Source organism: Leptodactylus fuscus, chromosome 8, assembly GCF_031893055.1.
Source record: "Leptodactylus fuscus isolate aLepFus1 chromosome 8, aLepFus1.hap2, whole genome shotgun sequence".
Classification (NCBI taxonomy): Eukaryota; Metazoa; Chordata; class Amphibia; order Anura; family Leptodactylidae; genus Leptodactylus; species Leptodactylus fuscus.
The window spans coordinates 84,695,912-84,712,650 of record NC_134272.1 but is presented as its reverse complement, the minus strand read 5'-3'; the positions used below and the strand labels follow the sequence as shown (position 1 = coordinate 84,712,650).

Below are 16,739 nucleotides of genomic sequence, written 5' to 3'. Positions count from 1 at the left end.
GAACTACATATGACAAACACGGGGCCCGCTAGAGTGTTACGCCTTCTAATAGAGACTCATCCTACATAGAAATCCTTCACATTCTCACATTGCCTCTTAGACCATCATGCTGTGTGTTCATGACATATTAGGATTGGACTTTGGATCTAATGGCCAGGCCACATAGCAAAATCATTCATCCAGGACATTCTATGACGTCAGGTCTCATTCATCATATTACTTAGTAAAGGATGAAAAGCAATTCTGATGCCTGAACCTGAAAAATGATGATGTCCTTAAATGGACCAGAGGTTGCTGGAAAGAAGATTGATCAGTAGTCTCTAACACAGAGGTCGGACCTAAGTACTAGGTACAAATAGCATAATTTTTTTTCCAGAGATTTTTAAAAATGTTGCCCTTAAAATAAAACAAATAAATAAATAAATAAATAATAATAATAATAATACAACTACTACTAATAATAATATTAGATAATAATATAATAGATAATTATTTATTAATTAATAATGAATATATAATTAATAGATAATAATAATCAATAATATGAAATAATAATAATAACAATAATAACAATAATAATAATAATAATAATAATAATAATATTCACACACCTTACTAAGAAATTCTGAGTTAAAACAGAGGAAAACCAGTATTAAGTAATCTGATCTATAACCATGAGTGAAGAGCAACTACAAAGAACTTCTCTTACCCTAAAGGACCTGGAACGTCTATGAATTACATCAGTGTGATGAATAAAATATGAAATATGTGTAATATTTTACATCACCTGCGGGGGTGCTGTAAGGAAATGAAACACTTATATAGTATACATCCCTTCTATATATGTCACATATATCCCTATAGTTCTCATTAAGAGCGTTCGCCATACAACAGGGCGTACCCTGGACTATCAGGGGTTAAGCGTATTACAACTAAATTCAGTAATGTACGACCCACTCATCTGACTGTGCAGTTACTTTGGTATGAATATACATTGTCAGTGACACTGAGGATTTACATGACAAATAAAAAGACTCCAGACTGTAGTTTTTGGCTTCTTAGTCTACATCAGACGCTGCATAATAAAAAGAGATGGATTTACGAAAGATCATAAAAAGCGATTTCTTTCAATAGTATTTTATGTTGTTATAAACAGCGTTAATGTGTGAAATTGCATCCAGTATACGGGGATATAGTTCTGTTATCCAGAAAACTATGTCCTCTAAAATTTAATGTGTATCAGACTCAGAAAATATCCTGATCGGGGATATACATTGCTGTATGACGCTGTCAGACTCTGAACTGATTTGTTATGCCCCGTGGCGCATCGATTTACTGTAATGGGGCATAGAAGGAATAAGGATTAGGTCATTACTGTCCATTAATTACCATAAAATACTCTTTTGTCTTTACAAGGAGGTTTACAATATACAAGGATGTGTTTAGATGACAGTGAGGGTCCTTCTTATACCTGCTCATTCTCCACAGTCTATGTATGGCATATGGCCGGCTATAGTGTGTAGTAAAGGGAAAGGTCAGGACTGCAAATTCCTAAAATACAAAGCATATAGAGTCACTAACTATGACTGTATACCAGTAATCCAGGACTAAAAAGCAGCCAACACTGAATAAACACCACCCAAAGTCAAAGGGTTTAGCACGTCTATCTTGGCCTGACTTGTACAATCATACAATGTATATATCAATATATTTTTTCTATTTCCTTACATCTTTCTCTACTCTCTTCCTTCTTTCATTCTATCCTTCTTTCCCGCCTTCCCTAAATAGCTCCCTCCTCCTTTATTTATTTTCTTCCCTACTTAAAGGGATATTCCCATAACTCTTGTTCTGCAGCCTGCAGTGCTCTGTGCTCTCTTCACTTCCTGGATTTCTCGGCACATTGGTAGATGGGGTTTCACTTACTCTACTATCTGCTATGCATTACCACAGTATGAAGCTGATGTGGGAACTGATGTATCAGAGCCGTGTTTGAGTCAGCTTGCATTACATATGGAGGTAACAGACTTCTTATCTCAGCCCTTATCAGCCAAATTCAATTAAACTGTCTGATAAGTGGAAAAGCTGAAGATAGACAGGACAGTAATCCCAGAGCTCTCACCTCCCCCCTCCCCTATCTGAGGAGCTCCGTTGCTTGTCAGCCCCTCCCTCCCCCCTTGAGAGCAGGGAGCTATGTCACTTGGGAAATGAGCATATAAGCCCAGTGGCCATAGAAACACAGTGTCAACAATGAAGTGAATAGATTAAGATAGCGGCCAAACAAAGCAGTTTTGATAAAGTAAAGTCTGGTATATAGGAAAAGTCTTAAATCCACATAAAATAGCAGTATATATAGGATCCTTATGATGGGGCAACCCCTTTAATTCTTTCCATTCCTCACTCCCCCTCTTTCCTTCCCTACTTTCTTCTTTCCTTTCTTTCTTCATCCCTTCCTTCCCTCGTTCTATCATTCTCAGGTTCCTGCATGTAAGGACTGTATTTTTTTATTACTGATCCATCTTATTTGAGAACCATTTCTATAAATGTATCAATGGAAATAGATAAAAGCAGAGATCAGAGCACAGTTGTTGATTTAGCTGAGAGATTACATGGCCACAACCTAGTGGGTGACATACTGTGTAACAATCTGGTTATTGATATAAATACTACAAGAGCAGGATATCAGTATTATCAAAGGGCACAAACCTGTTTTAGAGCAGTTGGGATGAGTCTCATCGCTGGAATCTTCACAGTCATTGTCTCCATCACACACCCAATGTGCTGGAATACAGCGGTCACTGGAACATCGAAACTGCTTGTCTGAGCACGAGACTGAGCATCCTTGTTCATCACTTCCATCCCCACAGTCATCATCTAAAGCCAAATACATTGTATTTATTATTGAGAAAGTCACAATATTATCACGTGAAAAATAACTAGATATAAAAATAGACTGAATAGGATAGATAGATAGATAGATAGATAGATAGATAGATAGATAGATAAGAGAGAGCGATAGATAGATAGATAGATAGATAGATAGATAGATGATAGATAGATAGATAGATAGATAGATAGATAGATGATAGATAGATAGATGATAGATAGATAGATAGATAGATAGATAGATAGATAGATAGATGATAGATAGATAGATAGATAGATAGATAGATAGATAGGAGAGAGATAGATAGATAGATAGATAGATAGATAGATAGATAGGAGAGAGATAGATAGATAGATAGATAGATAGATAGATAGATAGACAACTGCACTTGCCTGAGTCACAGAGCCATTTGTGACTGACACATCGACCATTTCCACAAACAAATTGTGTCGCGGGATCACAAGTCTGAAGTTCTGTGTGAAAAAGAGGTACATGTACTCATCAGAAAATAACAAGAGCAACAAGTCCCATAGTGAAAAATAAGCCATCAATATATATTAAAACATCCAATTTACTTTAAATTAAAGGGATTCCATTGGGTAAAGTTTTTATTAAAAAAAAAAAAAACAGGCTTAGAATAGGTTAAAATGTAAAAGAAGCATTATGTACCTAATACACCCTGCCACTCCAGTTCCATTTTCCCCATATACCCTGCCAATCTCTTCTTCTTGGTCCCTCTTGTCTCTTAGGATATGGCATATTTGTCAATCACTGGCAGAACTGATAACTTTCCACAACCTGTAATTGGCCGAGCAGATATTTCCCGTTTGTCAAGATGTGACCAGGTAAAGACCAGCAGGGACCCAGTGGATGTTGGAATGGAAGGAATTGGCGAGGTGTGCAATCATAGTCATGGTCATTAGTCATTGCCATAGTGCGCATCCAAAATCATCACACGAAAAGTCCAGAATATTTTGTCCGGTGGTTTCAGTTTTAAAAGAAAGGATATCTGACTGATCCTATTATAGCTAATGGGGTCAGTTGGGTTCCATATGTTACTGCTGGTGAAGTGGCAGAACCTAGTGTGAATCTATCTATCTATCTATTATCTATCTATCTATCTATCTATCTATCTATCTATCTATCTATCTATCTATCATCTTTCTATATACCATATTTCATCTGTCTAAAAAGTTTAATAAATAACAAGTTATAGATAGATAGATAGATAGATAGATAGTTAGATAGATAGATAGATAACAGATAGATAGATAGATAGATAGATAGATGGGACCAGATAGAGATCAACATAGAACCTGTAGACATTGGAACAGAAGATGAGATAAGTGATACTATCTATCTATCTATCTATCTATCTATCTATCTATCTATCTATCTATCTATCTATCTATCTATCTCCTATCTATCTATCTATCTATCTATCTCCTATCTATCTATCTATCTATCTATCTATCTATCTATCTCCTATCTATCTATCTATCAATCATCTATCTATCTATCTATCTATCTAATAAATAATAATAATAATAATAATAATAATAATAATAATAATAATAATAATAATTAAAAACAATAGATAGATAGATAGATAGATAGATAGATAGATATATGATAGATTGATAGATAGATAGATAGATAGATAGGAGATAGATAGATAGATAGATAGATAGGAGATAGATAGATAGATAGATAGATAGATAGATAGATAGATAGATAGATAGAAGAGAGATAGATAGATACTGTGGATAGATACACGAGTAGGTGTAGAGGGTACACAGAGGCTCTTTTATTTTAAGACTACTTCTAATCTTCCACCCCTGCGTCTCTCACCTGCACAATGATCCATATTTTTACATATCTTATCTGTTCCTGGAATTACATAATCCACATGAGGATCATCATTTTCTTCCTTACATTTAGTATTTGTTCATCTAAAATTCTTAAAACTTTATTTGCACTACACTATAGAGAAATGAATGCGTCACTTCTCGATGTGGGCGATGACACTTGTGGGATTTATTGAATGGTTTCGGTTGCTATCTTTACTGTATGTGGCGACATTACTGATGTGCTCTTCTGCGTATTCGCACCTCCTGCTCTCTCTCTATTCTCTACAGTGGGCGCAATACTTGAGATTGTAGCATTTTGTTGTGAATTGATGCTGATAGATTCCGGCTGACTCATAAGCCCACACTAATACACAAGTCATTTCCTCTCTTGAGACAACTGAAATGGGAAAGCTTAAATATCACACATTTGTTACATTACGATTTTTAGTTTTGAAAGGATTAATTCTCATTCAAGAAACACAAAATCGTTTACATTGTCTTCATTGGCGCTTAACTTCCCAGCAACTGAGTTATATCTTCTAAAAATACAATAGTTAATGGATACAAAATACAAAGAGATTCACTCAAAAGAATCCCAAATGTTCTGTAATAACTTTCACTAGAACAAAGTAATCTGAACAATACAACATACAATATTCTCCTCGGTATTTGGAGCTTTGAACAAGTTTTGATCTCCTGAATGGTAATGACATCATACACAAGCAATGTCGCCCTTTTTGCAGTTCTTTGACATGTTGAATAAGTTTCCCGGGTCTTGTGTGCTCGGCATTTCAGAGGTTTCATCAGTGACTGCTCCAGACGATGTTGCATGTCATTGATTGTGTTTTTTGTAGCTGAGAAACTGATTTGGTTATAACCTCGCATCATGCAGCAAAGGCTTCTGGGAAGTTGGGCATGTTGTTCAGGGTTGCTTGCTATAGAGGGCAGCATAACAGAGGCACTATCTCCCTGTTTACATCTTGGGAGACAGATTTGCATATTCTTCCCATGTTCCTTTGCAGTGGAGCAACTATGGCTATAAGTCTCCACACACCTGAGAAGGTGGTCTCTCCCTAAGGAGTGACGTTATCCCCACAATGTGTTTTTTGTGACATTTTTGTACAGCCCTCGCCATGACATGGGGTCCTCATTAGGGTTGAGCGATCGGGATCCGATCTTTCCAGATCCCGATCACTCGACCCTAATGATGACCTCATGTCATGGCGAGGGCTGTGCAAAAATGTCACAAAAAACACAATCAATGACAATTAGCTGGAAAATATTCGGAAATCGGATTTTGAAATCTCAAGATTGGTTCAACCCTAAAAGTGACTTCCCATAGAGAAGCATGAACTAGGGTTGAGCAATAGGGATGGGGAAAGAACGGATCCCGATCGGCGATCGAGCAAATTTCACGATCACAATCGGGATCAGAAATTGGATTTTAAAATCGATCCTGAAAACTCTAGATCAGCTCAACCCCAGTCATTTCCAGTTTTCGTATCATCTTCTGAATAAACCTCACCTGCACTTGGGTTTTAGTTCTTCGGACCTTAAAAACGGAAATCCCATCTGCATCAAAAGTGGTTAACCATGGAAAACTGTGGACCCCATGGACTGTAATGGGGTCTGCTGGGATTCCACCAGGTTTCCTCAGAAACATGCATAGAGAACATTCCTGGTTGCAGGACTCTTAGTTTTGCATTTTTCAAGTGGATTCAGGAATTCAATCCCCAAATGGAAACCAAGCAATGGTGTGAACCCAGTCTTAACCAAATTTGTGGCCCAATAGGTTCACACCATGAAGATGCTGCTCAGTACTGTACACCACCATCTTGATGAGAAGTCAAGAGACAGAGTTCAGGGGTACAGGGGTACGCACCTGGAGTTGCAAATGGAGGTTAAATGTCATAACAGCTCTCCGGCACCTACATTATCCTGCATCATCATGGAGCTTGTTTGAGGCTCCATATAAAGAGGAGTGCATTACACTTTGGTTTGTTCAGATTGCTTTGTCCTTTTGAGACTTAACCCAGAATATTCGGGGCCTCCTGCCATGGAATCTCCCTGAATATATTTCCTCTATAATAAGTCACAGCATCCCTGGTTGCCTAGGGCAGTAAAGGGGTTAATGATAACACCGCTTGTAATGCAGGATAGTAAGAGGATTAATGATAACATCCCTGGTGGGGTAGGGCAGTGAAGGGGTTAAATGTAATATTCAGAGGAGACAAGAGAATCGGGATGTGTTTTTTATCCCTTCAATGGCCAAACTGGCCCTTCCATCCTCTATGATTAAGGGGACCCTGAGCCCCTGCAATCTTCATCTTCTTCCAAGTATCTGCTTCCATCCTCTAACCCTGCACAGGATAACTGTGCGCTCCGGGAGAGTCATACGTAGAAATAAACTTGAGATTCAAAGATTTACCTGCCTAAAAGCCCATGTGGCAAAAAATGTCACATCCATATCTCACAATGATCTTGAAGTTTAGACTTTGGGAGAAAATGTGATATTTCAGTGCACGGTAATGTGGAGATGTCTGTGCACACAGCGACCTGTTCTACGAATCCGCTTCTTACAACCTCATTTGTCCTGGAGGAAGCTCCTCTCTCCGGCACGGTGCCCTGTCTCCCCGCAGGTATCCCTGACCCACTGCAGGCACAAGCAAGGAAAACTGCTCAGGATCAAACATGGCTATTATGTATACCTGCCCTCAAAGAGAGTGCTGGACTTATGCCTGACCTTGAAAGCTCCCCCTCCACATGGTGGTGGCATCTAGGGAAAGTAGAGTATGGCTGGGACAAAGCAAGTTTATCCGGAGCAGCAGTGTCAGGTTAGATGAGATAAGATAATGCAATAGTTGTATCTGCAGTCCTATGTAAAGCCATAAGGAACTGTGCTGAATGACCAAAGCTAAAGCTTTACACAAGGACCAAAGCCAGAGCTGTCCCTGTGGTGGTCTCGGTCCAATCACAATGTCTAAGAAGTGCAGAAGACCAAACTTATGGTCACCACTCACCCTCCTTAAAGGGTTAGGTAACACATTTCGGACACCGTTTTCCTACAGTCTTGCTCTTGACTGTTAGCATAACATACAGCTTCTCCTGTCCAGAGTGGGGGTCTATAGTCTGGTCTGGGACTTTTCACCTTGAGTAAGGGAATTTACCCTTCTTCTTCTTCCCATATCCATGGAGATTGTTCACAATGTGTTGCCTGATCTTATTCTCTGTAGTTCCTCAACTCATCCCCATGTCCTCCATGACTTGCAAGTTGCCTGCCTTTAACCCTTGCATCCCTCCCTAAGCGGTATACATGTTAATAGGAATCCTTCAAAAACTTCCAAAGGTATTTAACCCCTTAGATGGTGTGTTCAATGTAGAAAACTTGTCCCTTGCAAACACAAGATTTTATGCAACGGCACTCTTATTGGTTCTAAAAGCTAAAATTAGGTATGTCAATAATGGGTTCAATGGGTTAAAAATCAACAATAAAAAAAGCGACATTTTTGGGACGGTTTTGGGCTGTTAGGGGTTCTGGCCCTATGTCCCTTGTTGGGATACAATTTAACAAGGAGCAACCGATAGAAAGCTGATATAATAATAATAATAATAATAATAATAATAATAATAATAATAATAATAATAATAATAATAATAATATATTATAGCAATTTAAAATAATAAAATATTATAATAATAATTGGAACAATATTTCATCACACCAATTATTATTTTATCATTGTTGCATTTCTGCGTTGTTTTATTTATTCCTGTTTTTATGGCCATTGATATCATCTTCGCAGCGGTGATACACTTTCCAGCTCCTACCTGCTGACCTTGTACTATTAGTCGTACCCAGTATGACTTTATTATTTTACGGTTGATGTCACTGCATACAAGAGAACCGTCCTGCACATCAAACCAGCCCTTGTGTTTTCTCCTTTCATCCGTGGCAGTAATTCCCCCTGTCCTGGCTGACATTCCCTGACATTATACAGACATTTTAAATCTTTAATCTAAAACCCCCCCGAGGTATTTTCTATCCCGTGAACGGCTTCATGTTTCTTAATAATTTAAATAATACTTTGCTGGAGAGTTTAGACTGAGGGGAATAGAAGGAGCGCTTGTCTTCCCGAAATATTTGCCATTTATCTGTTGTAATCTGCATGTTGTGAAAGTCTTCTCATCATAGCGGGCAGTATTTACCTGGCAGCACAATCCGAATAATAGGCATTTGCTTTGAATATTTCGGTATATTACTAAGGCTGCCCTAAATGACTAGTCTTTTTCAAGACCTTTAATGTTACCAGAAGATTCTGAAATTGAATTTAGGAGAATTTCCTCCTACAGTATAATATCTGTCATCGAGTTAAAGGGATCCTCTCATTAGAATCCCTATTTTTCTAACTAACACATAGGAATAGCCTTAAGAAAGGCTATTCTTCTCCTAGCTTTACATGTCTTCTCCGCGCCACCATTCGGTAAATATTCCGTTTTCCATCTTTATGCAAATGAGTTCTCTCGCAGCACTGGGGGTGTCCCTAGTGCTGCAAGGGAACTCTCCAGCGCCACCTCCATCTTCTTCAGGAACTAACCTCTGCCCGTCGTCTTCCAGCATGGCTGTCAATCTTCTACCCACACGTAATCGGCTCTGCCGACTGCACCTGCACACGGCTATTTTTTTGTGGCCGCTTACGCGAGTTCCTGTAGTAAGCGACCACAAAAAAATGGCTGCGCCCAGATGCAGTCCCACTGGCAGAGCCAATTGCGCATACTTAGAAGATTGAAAGCCAAGCCGCTTCCCGTAGAGGCTGCTTCCCAAAGAAGATGGAGGCGGCGCTGGAGAGTTCTCTCAAAGCATTGGGGATGCCCCTAGTGCTGCGAGAGAACTCATTTGCAAAAAGACGGAAAACAAAATATCTACCGAACGGCGGAGCAGAGAAGACATGTAAAGGTAGGAGAAGAAAAGCCTTTCTTAAGGCTATTCCTACGTGTTAGTTAGAAAAAAGAGATTCTAATGATAGGATGCCTTTAATGTTATAAGTTCAGCTAACCTTTGAAAAACCCATCCAAGTAACTAATCGAAGAACAAATCGCTCACTTGTATTCTTGGCTGTCCAGATATATCAATCACAACTTAATGGGGTTGTGCCAGTATGGACTCTTTTGCCCTATCCACAGGATCAGATCCCTCAGTGATCCAGGGGGCAGGGGACTGAAAATTCCCCTATAGCCTCCTTGTGATTGAAAGGGGCAGTGCACGTGCATGCCCAGGGCTCCATTCATTTCTATGTAATGTAACTCCGATCCCACAAATTAACTGCCCGTATATTAAATTCCAGTCCTACACCCTCACTGAGGAACTCCGCTTGACCGGACTACTAAGTGGGGAAGGGTAGATTACAGCCTTTGAATGCCTTTCTTAACATTTGGATTTGGATTGAGCCCCAAATATTTGGAAACTTTGGGGGAACTTCAATAGGAACTGAGCTGCAGTTGCGTCACATGGCCACTATAGAGGACACAGAGTCAACTCATTCCGGAACTGTGTTTTGTATAGTATAGATGCCACAAGCAGCCCCATACAACTGATTGGTAGCCACAAATCAGATATTTATGGCCTATTCTAAGGATAGACCATAAAGTCTGAATTCCTGGAAAACTCCTTTAGGTTGGGCCCAAGAGATGAAAACGCCACAGGAAAAATTGATGCATTTTACAGTAACGTGGCAAAGTAGAAAGGATTTGACCAAATCTCATGCCCACTTTGCAGTAAAAACCACCATGTGGTCATGCCACAATTTCCAAAATTGGCATGGTTTTGGAAATTTAAGCAAGTCAATTATACTAATGCAAATGCCAGCAGTTTCCCCATAGGTGTAACTGTATCAGAAAGTCCGCAGAGGAAACTTTCTGTCTAAAGCACTGCAGGAAGAACCGCAATGTGTTGCCACCATGGTTTTTCCCGGAGCAAGACACCAAGGGGTCCTTAGCCTTAAATGGCTGCCACCAGACACAAGTCTACACTTCCCTAAGAACAGGCCAAAAAAATATCAAAAAATCTCCTTTAAACATATCCAAACATTAGTAAATCAAAAGTTAGAGAGCCAAAGTTTGGTAATTGTTTGGTTTTCTTACATTTTTCCATTTCTGATTAGGGTTGAACCGATCTTGAGATTTCAGGATCGTTTTTAAAATCCAATTTTCGATCATTTTCCAGCCGATCCCGATCATGAAATTTGCTCGATCGCCAATCGCGATCCGATCTTTCCCGATCCCAATCGCTTAACCCTATTTCTAACCTATGGGGATTTTGGTGAAATCCACAACAGGAAGGGCAGCCATATTGATCACTTTCAATATCCTGCACATTCAGCCAATATTATGACCTCCAGAGTGTTTGCACTTCCTGTTTTCCCTTTACAAACATGAAATTCTATAAATATAGAGGGGCGGAAAAAAGCAAAAAAAAAAAAAAAATCCTCCAAAAACAAATTTAAAATAAAAAGCATAAACCATAGATTACACAAAATCAGAACTATTCCCCGTTGCCGCATTGTCAGGACTGTTGTTTCCCCTACGAGTCAGAGTTGTGTAACCTTTCGCAGACTCTCTCGCTCTGTGATTAAGTGTTTAGTGCTGCTAATTAACACTAATTTACAAGAGTTATTGCTTAATTGTACACTAGACTGTTAACAATTTACTTGTATGCAAATGAAAATAATATGGCTTCCTATCTCCAAATATTGCAGTTATGTGCTAATTAGATGTATCATGGAGCGTCGATTGGGTCTAGGAAGTGAAACGTGAGAAATATTGTGTAATTAATGTGTTATAGTTAACATGACATGTTTTATAGTCAGAATGTTATCCTGGAAAAACATTATACTTATTAATGACCCATCCTAAGGAGAGGTCTTCAATATCTGATGGGTGGGGGTCCAATACCCAGGATCTACACTGACTAGCTGGATGAAGAGCCCTCAGTGTTTGGTGAGTGCTGCAGCCTGTTCACTGACTATATAGAACAGTGCCACATATCATAGTTAAATCCTTGTCAAATTTTTGATGTCAGCTCACCCTCTTGTTCTGAAATCCAACACTGGATATATATATTCTTACGTATATTGAAAAACTTCACCTGAAAGCTTGAGTTGGATGCACGGAGATTTTGTTGCCCTTCAGCCCAGGGTGTAGTCCAACTAGTAGAAGTAAACATCCAGCACGCATCTCCTTCGTTTGTGTAAAACTTAGCTTTTATTCATCCATGTTCAAAGATAAGAAAGCATTCAATTTTGAATATAAAAAACGCTCAGTGTGGCCAGCATGGAGGGAAAGCGGACAGCGTCCGGCTGACGCGTTTCGGAGCCTCTAGATCAGCTCCTTACTCATAGCCTGACCCTGTGTGAATGAATGTCTCCATAAATAATGGAGACCTACACATACACACCTGCACTAATTAAAAACACATACCTAACTGCTTGGAGAAAAGGAAGTAAATAGCATAAAACATGCATATACATATAAAATTCTCTATTACAAATGCTTGTTTACATAGTAGGATATTCTACATATAGTTATAAACAAATTAATAAATATAAATATAAACGTATATATAGTCCTGGAGAAACCAATGATAAGTCTGGTCAAATGCTGCCCTCAACAAAGATGGACAATATGGTTTCAAGATCCCTCCCATATCACCTGACACCACAAGCCAATCAGGTGCTTGATATAGTTGTATGGGAAAAAGAACTGAAGGACAAAAGACACAAAAAAACACAGATAGCCTGCATAATTCAGTATAACCTGATAGCGGAGAGGCTGCATATATCAGCAATGCACATGTAATCTTACTAAACCATGTGTTTTATGCTATTTACTTCCTTTTCTCCAAGCAGTTAGGTATGTGTTTTTAATTAGCACAGGTGTGTATGTGTAGGTCTCCATTATTTATGGAGACATTCATTCACACAGGGTCAGGCTATGAGTAAGGAGCTGATCTAGAGGCTCCGAAACGCGTCAGCCGGACGCTGTCCGCTTTCCCTCCATGCTGGCCACACTGAGCGTTTTTTATATTCAAAATTGAATGCTTTCTTATCTTTGAACATGGATGAATAAAAGCTAAGTTTTACACAAACGAAGGAGATGCGTGCTGGATGTTTACTTCTACATATCATAGTGGCTGGGCTTGGTATTGCAGCTCAGGTTCACTCACTTCAATGTGAATGAGTTACTACCATAGCATGTTATAGTTGATGTGACATCACTGGCACAGGTAAAGCCTATAACCTTGTAAATACTTTGACCTCTTCAAACAGCTGATCGGCGAGTGTTCCTGGTGTTCTACCCTAAAGCAATGAAACAGATTTGTAAAGAACCCATCAGACAGAACCTTTGTAAGAGTCAACCGATCCTTTTACCAAGTTTATGCAAATATATTGTTATATTTCTTTGTTCTCTTCTCTCCATCCTCCCCTTTTCCCGCACCGTATTTGTCACCTTTTGTGGGTCATTTTCCCAATCCCACTCTTCACTTATCAGCCTGTGAATGGGTCCTAAGTGAGACTGAAGAGTCCTCATGTTTTCAATGACCTAGAAAGTAGAGCTGGTCATCTTAGTTTCCAATCATTTCAATCATTAAGTTAATATCTAATTAATGGGGGTCCTAAACCAGGGACCCCCACCGATCAGCTGTTCAAAATAGTAGCAGTGTCAAAGGGGTTGTTTCACATAAATTAAAACTTGACCCCTAAGCTAAACCACCTCCCCCCCTTCCCGCCTAACTTCTAATATACTCCCTTTAAAAATGTATATATATTTACCCATATACCTGGGGCAGTCACGTGACCGCCCCAGGCACTTTATCAGATTTCCTGGTGACATTCCATTTCAGCATTTCCAGAGACGGAAGACCACCAGTTCTCAAACCTATTTTTTGACGGAAACACCACGCTAAAGCTCTGCGGGAACAACCAAGGTGTGAATGCATTGCGGTTCTTTCTGCAGCGCTATGAACAGAAAGTTCACAGAGTTTTTCTCCGCTGACTATTTGTTACAATTATATCTACGGGGGAAGCCGCCAGAGTTTCCGAAGATATAATTGACATGCTGCGATTTTCAAAACCGCAATGGTTTTGGAAATTGTATCGTGCCCATGCTGCGTTTTTTTCCGCATAGTGGGCATGGGATTCACTTGAATCCCATCCACTTTACAAGTACTGTAAAATGCCGTGATTTTTCCCTTGGCGTTTCCTTGGGTAAACCACGACGTTTCCGGCCCGTGGGGCCCCTGCCTTAAAGTAAATGCTGCTTTTCTTTGCAGCTCAGTTCCATTCAAGTGAATTGGGCTGAGTTGCAATACTAAACACAGCCACTACACAATAAATGGCGCTGTGCTTAGTATTCAGTGAAGAGGTCGCAGCACCAAGATTGGTTGTCAACATATAACTCTCAGAAAACCGTTTTAGAATCTATAGTAAGGGCATAACGTGTTATAATTGCCATATTACTATAATTACTCTATTATTAATCTATAATGTAAACACATTGAAAACATAATTCACCAAAGCACCATTAACAAGTAAAAAAGTAACAGTCTGAATGTCTGGAACGTAACTTTGTAGCAGGTACTTGCACCAAAGTGGCAATCATCGACAAGACACTTTGGCGTGCCGCCCATGTTTTTTTTGTTCTAATGACAACATCCACAAGGTCAGCAAGTTTAGGGAACTCTACCTGCATAATTAAGCATCTGTTTCTTGGTGTATAGAGGGCAAATTGGGTGTCTGGATTGAGGCTCTTTTTGTCATGTTTTGTTTAGCTGCAGTAAAAAATTCTGCTGATGGTACATAAGCGCCTTATTTATTATTTGAGAATTGATGAGACCAAACTTTTTTGGGAAAATTACAAATCACGTAGAGAAATCCCTCATTAGCAACTTACTCATGACTGGTAACATCAGCACTCAGCTGCTCGGCTTTCATTCCAAAATTTTAATCACGGTTAATAAGAAAACATTGAAGAAAAGTTTTTCTGAGTTGAACTGAAATAGTAAACTTTTCTTCTGAACGCCCTAATAAAGAATTCACAATACTACTAGCGATGGGAAAGCCTCACGAGATTGGTTTTGATGAATATTCTCGTGGTTCAGCTGTCCAGTTTGTTTCGGGCGAAAAAGATAATATATTGATTTTTTGATTTTTTTTTTGTGGTAAAACTTTATAGCAACAGACTTTCAAAAAGCTAATGTGGGGAAGTAGATTGAGCCGTATGTTACAGAATTTTGCTGAAGAAAATGTTGCAAATAAGAGGTTTGCAAATTTTGGTAAGCTCATTTGCGCAAAAATTTACAAAATTTTGTATTGTTTTCTGTTCTACTCACTCGTTTTCAAAAGTAGGTGGTAAAGTGGAAGTATTTATAGCCTGTATAGCTGCTTCTAATCCTTGTTCAGCATAAACTTGAGGTGCCATTATTATAATATATTATTATTAATGATAATATTAATGTATTATTATTATTATTATTATTATTATTATTATTATTATTGATTTAATAATAATAATAATAATAATAATAATAATAATGATGATGATGATGATGATGATAATAATAATAATAATAATAATAAGGATCTATTATTAATGATTATTATTATTATTATTATTATTATTATTATTATTATTATTATTATTATTATGGATTTATTATTAATGATTAGAGATGAGCGAACAGTGTTCTATCGAACTCATGTTCGATCGGATATTAGGCTGTTCGGCATGTTCGAATCGAATCGAACACCGCGTGGTAAAGTGCGCCATTACTCGATTCCCCTCCCACCTTCCCTGGCGCCTTTTTTGCTCCAATAACAGCGCAGGGTAGGTGGGACAGGAACTACGACACCGGTGACGTTGAAAAAAGTAGGCAAAACCCATTGGCTGCCGAAAACATGTGACCTCTAATTTAAAAGAACAGCGCCGCCCAGGTTCGCGTCATTCTGAGCTTGCAATTCACCGAGGACGGAGGTTTCCGTCCAGCTAGCTAGGGCTTAGATTCTGGGTAGGCAGGGACAGGCTAGGATAGGAAGGAGAAGACAACCAACAGCTCTTATAAGAGCTAAATTCCAGGGAGAAGCTTGTCAGTGTAACGTGGCACTGACGGGCTCAATCGCCGCAACCCAGCTTTCCCAGGATCCTGAATGGAATACACTGTCAGTGTATTCCCGTATACCCGATATATACCCCGATACCCGTTCCAACGGTGTGCCCCCCCACCTTCACCCCAGAAATACCCTGCAAGTCCCCTAGCAATAGAATTGGGGCTATATACACCCACAATTTTTACTACTGGTATACAGTGCCATTGTCTGACTGGGAATTCAAAGAATATATTGGGAATACAAATACCCTCATTTCTTGCTACTGCCATATAGTGCCAGTTTCTGACTGGTAATTCAAAGAATATATTGGGGTTACGTGCACCCACAATTTTTACTACTGGTATACAGTGCCATTGTCTGACTGGGAATTCAAAGAATATATTGGGAATACAAATACCCTCATTTCTTGCTACTACCATATAGTGCCAGTGTCTGACTGGTAATTCAAAGAATATATTGGGGTTACGTGCACCCACAATTTTTACTACTGGTATACAGTGCCATTGTCTGACTGGGAATTCAAAGAATATATTGGGAATACAAATACCCTCATTTCTTGCTACTGCCATATAGTGCCAGTGTCTGACTGGGAATTCAAAGAATATATTGGGGTTACGTGCACCCACAATTTTTACTACTGGTATACAGTGCCATTGTCTGACTGGGAATTCAAAGAATATATTGGGGTTATAAATACCCTCATTTCTTGCTACTGCCATATAGTGCCAGTTTCTGACTGGTAATTCAAAGAATATATTGGGGTTACGTGCACCCACAATTTTTACTACTGGTATACAGTGCCATTGTCTGACTGGGAATTCAAAGAATATATTGGGGTTATAAATA

The 16,739-nt window shown here is 39.0% G+C and overlaps 1 protein-coding gene across 1 annotated transcript in view; it reads right to left on the bottom strand.

Moving 5' to 3' along the window:
* Positions 1-16,739, bottom strand: part of LRP1B (LDL receptor related protein 1B) — a 1,094,775-nt gene that overhangs the window by 416,498 nt on the left and 661,538 nt on the right. The window contains exons 19-20 of the mRNA XM_075284520.1: positions 3,277-3,357; positions 2,704-2,871 (exon numbers count right to left, since the gene is read on the bottom strand). Of these exons, the coding sequence (XP_075140621.1) occupies positions 2,704-2,871; positions 3,277-3,357 (249 nt within the window). The remainder of the gene's footprint in view (positions 1-2,703; positions 2,872-3,276; positions 3,358-16,739) is intronic.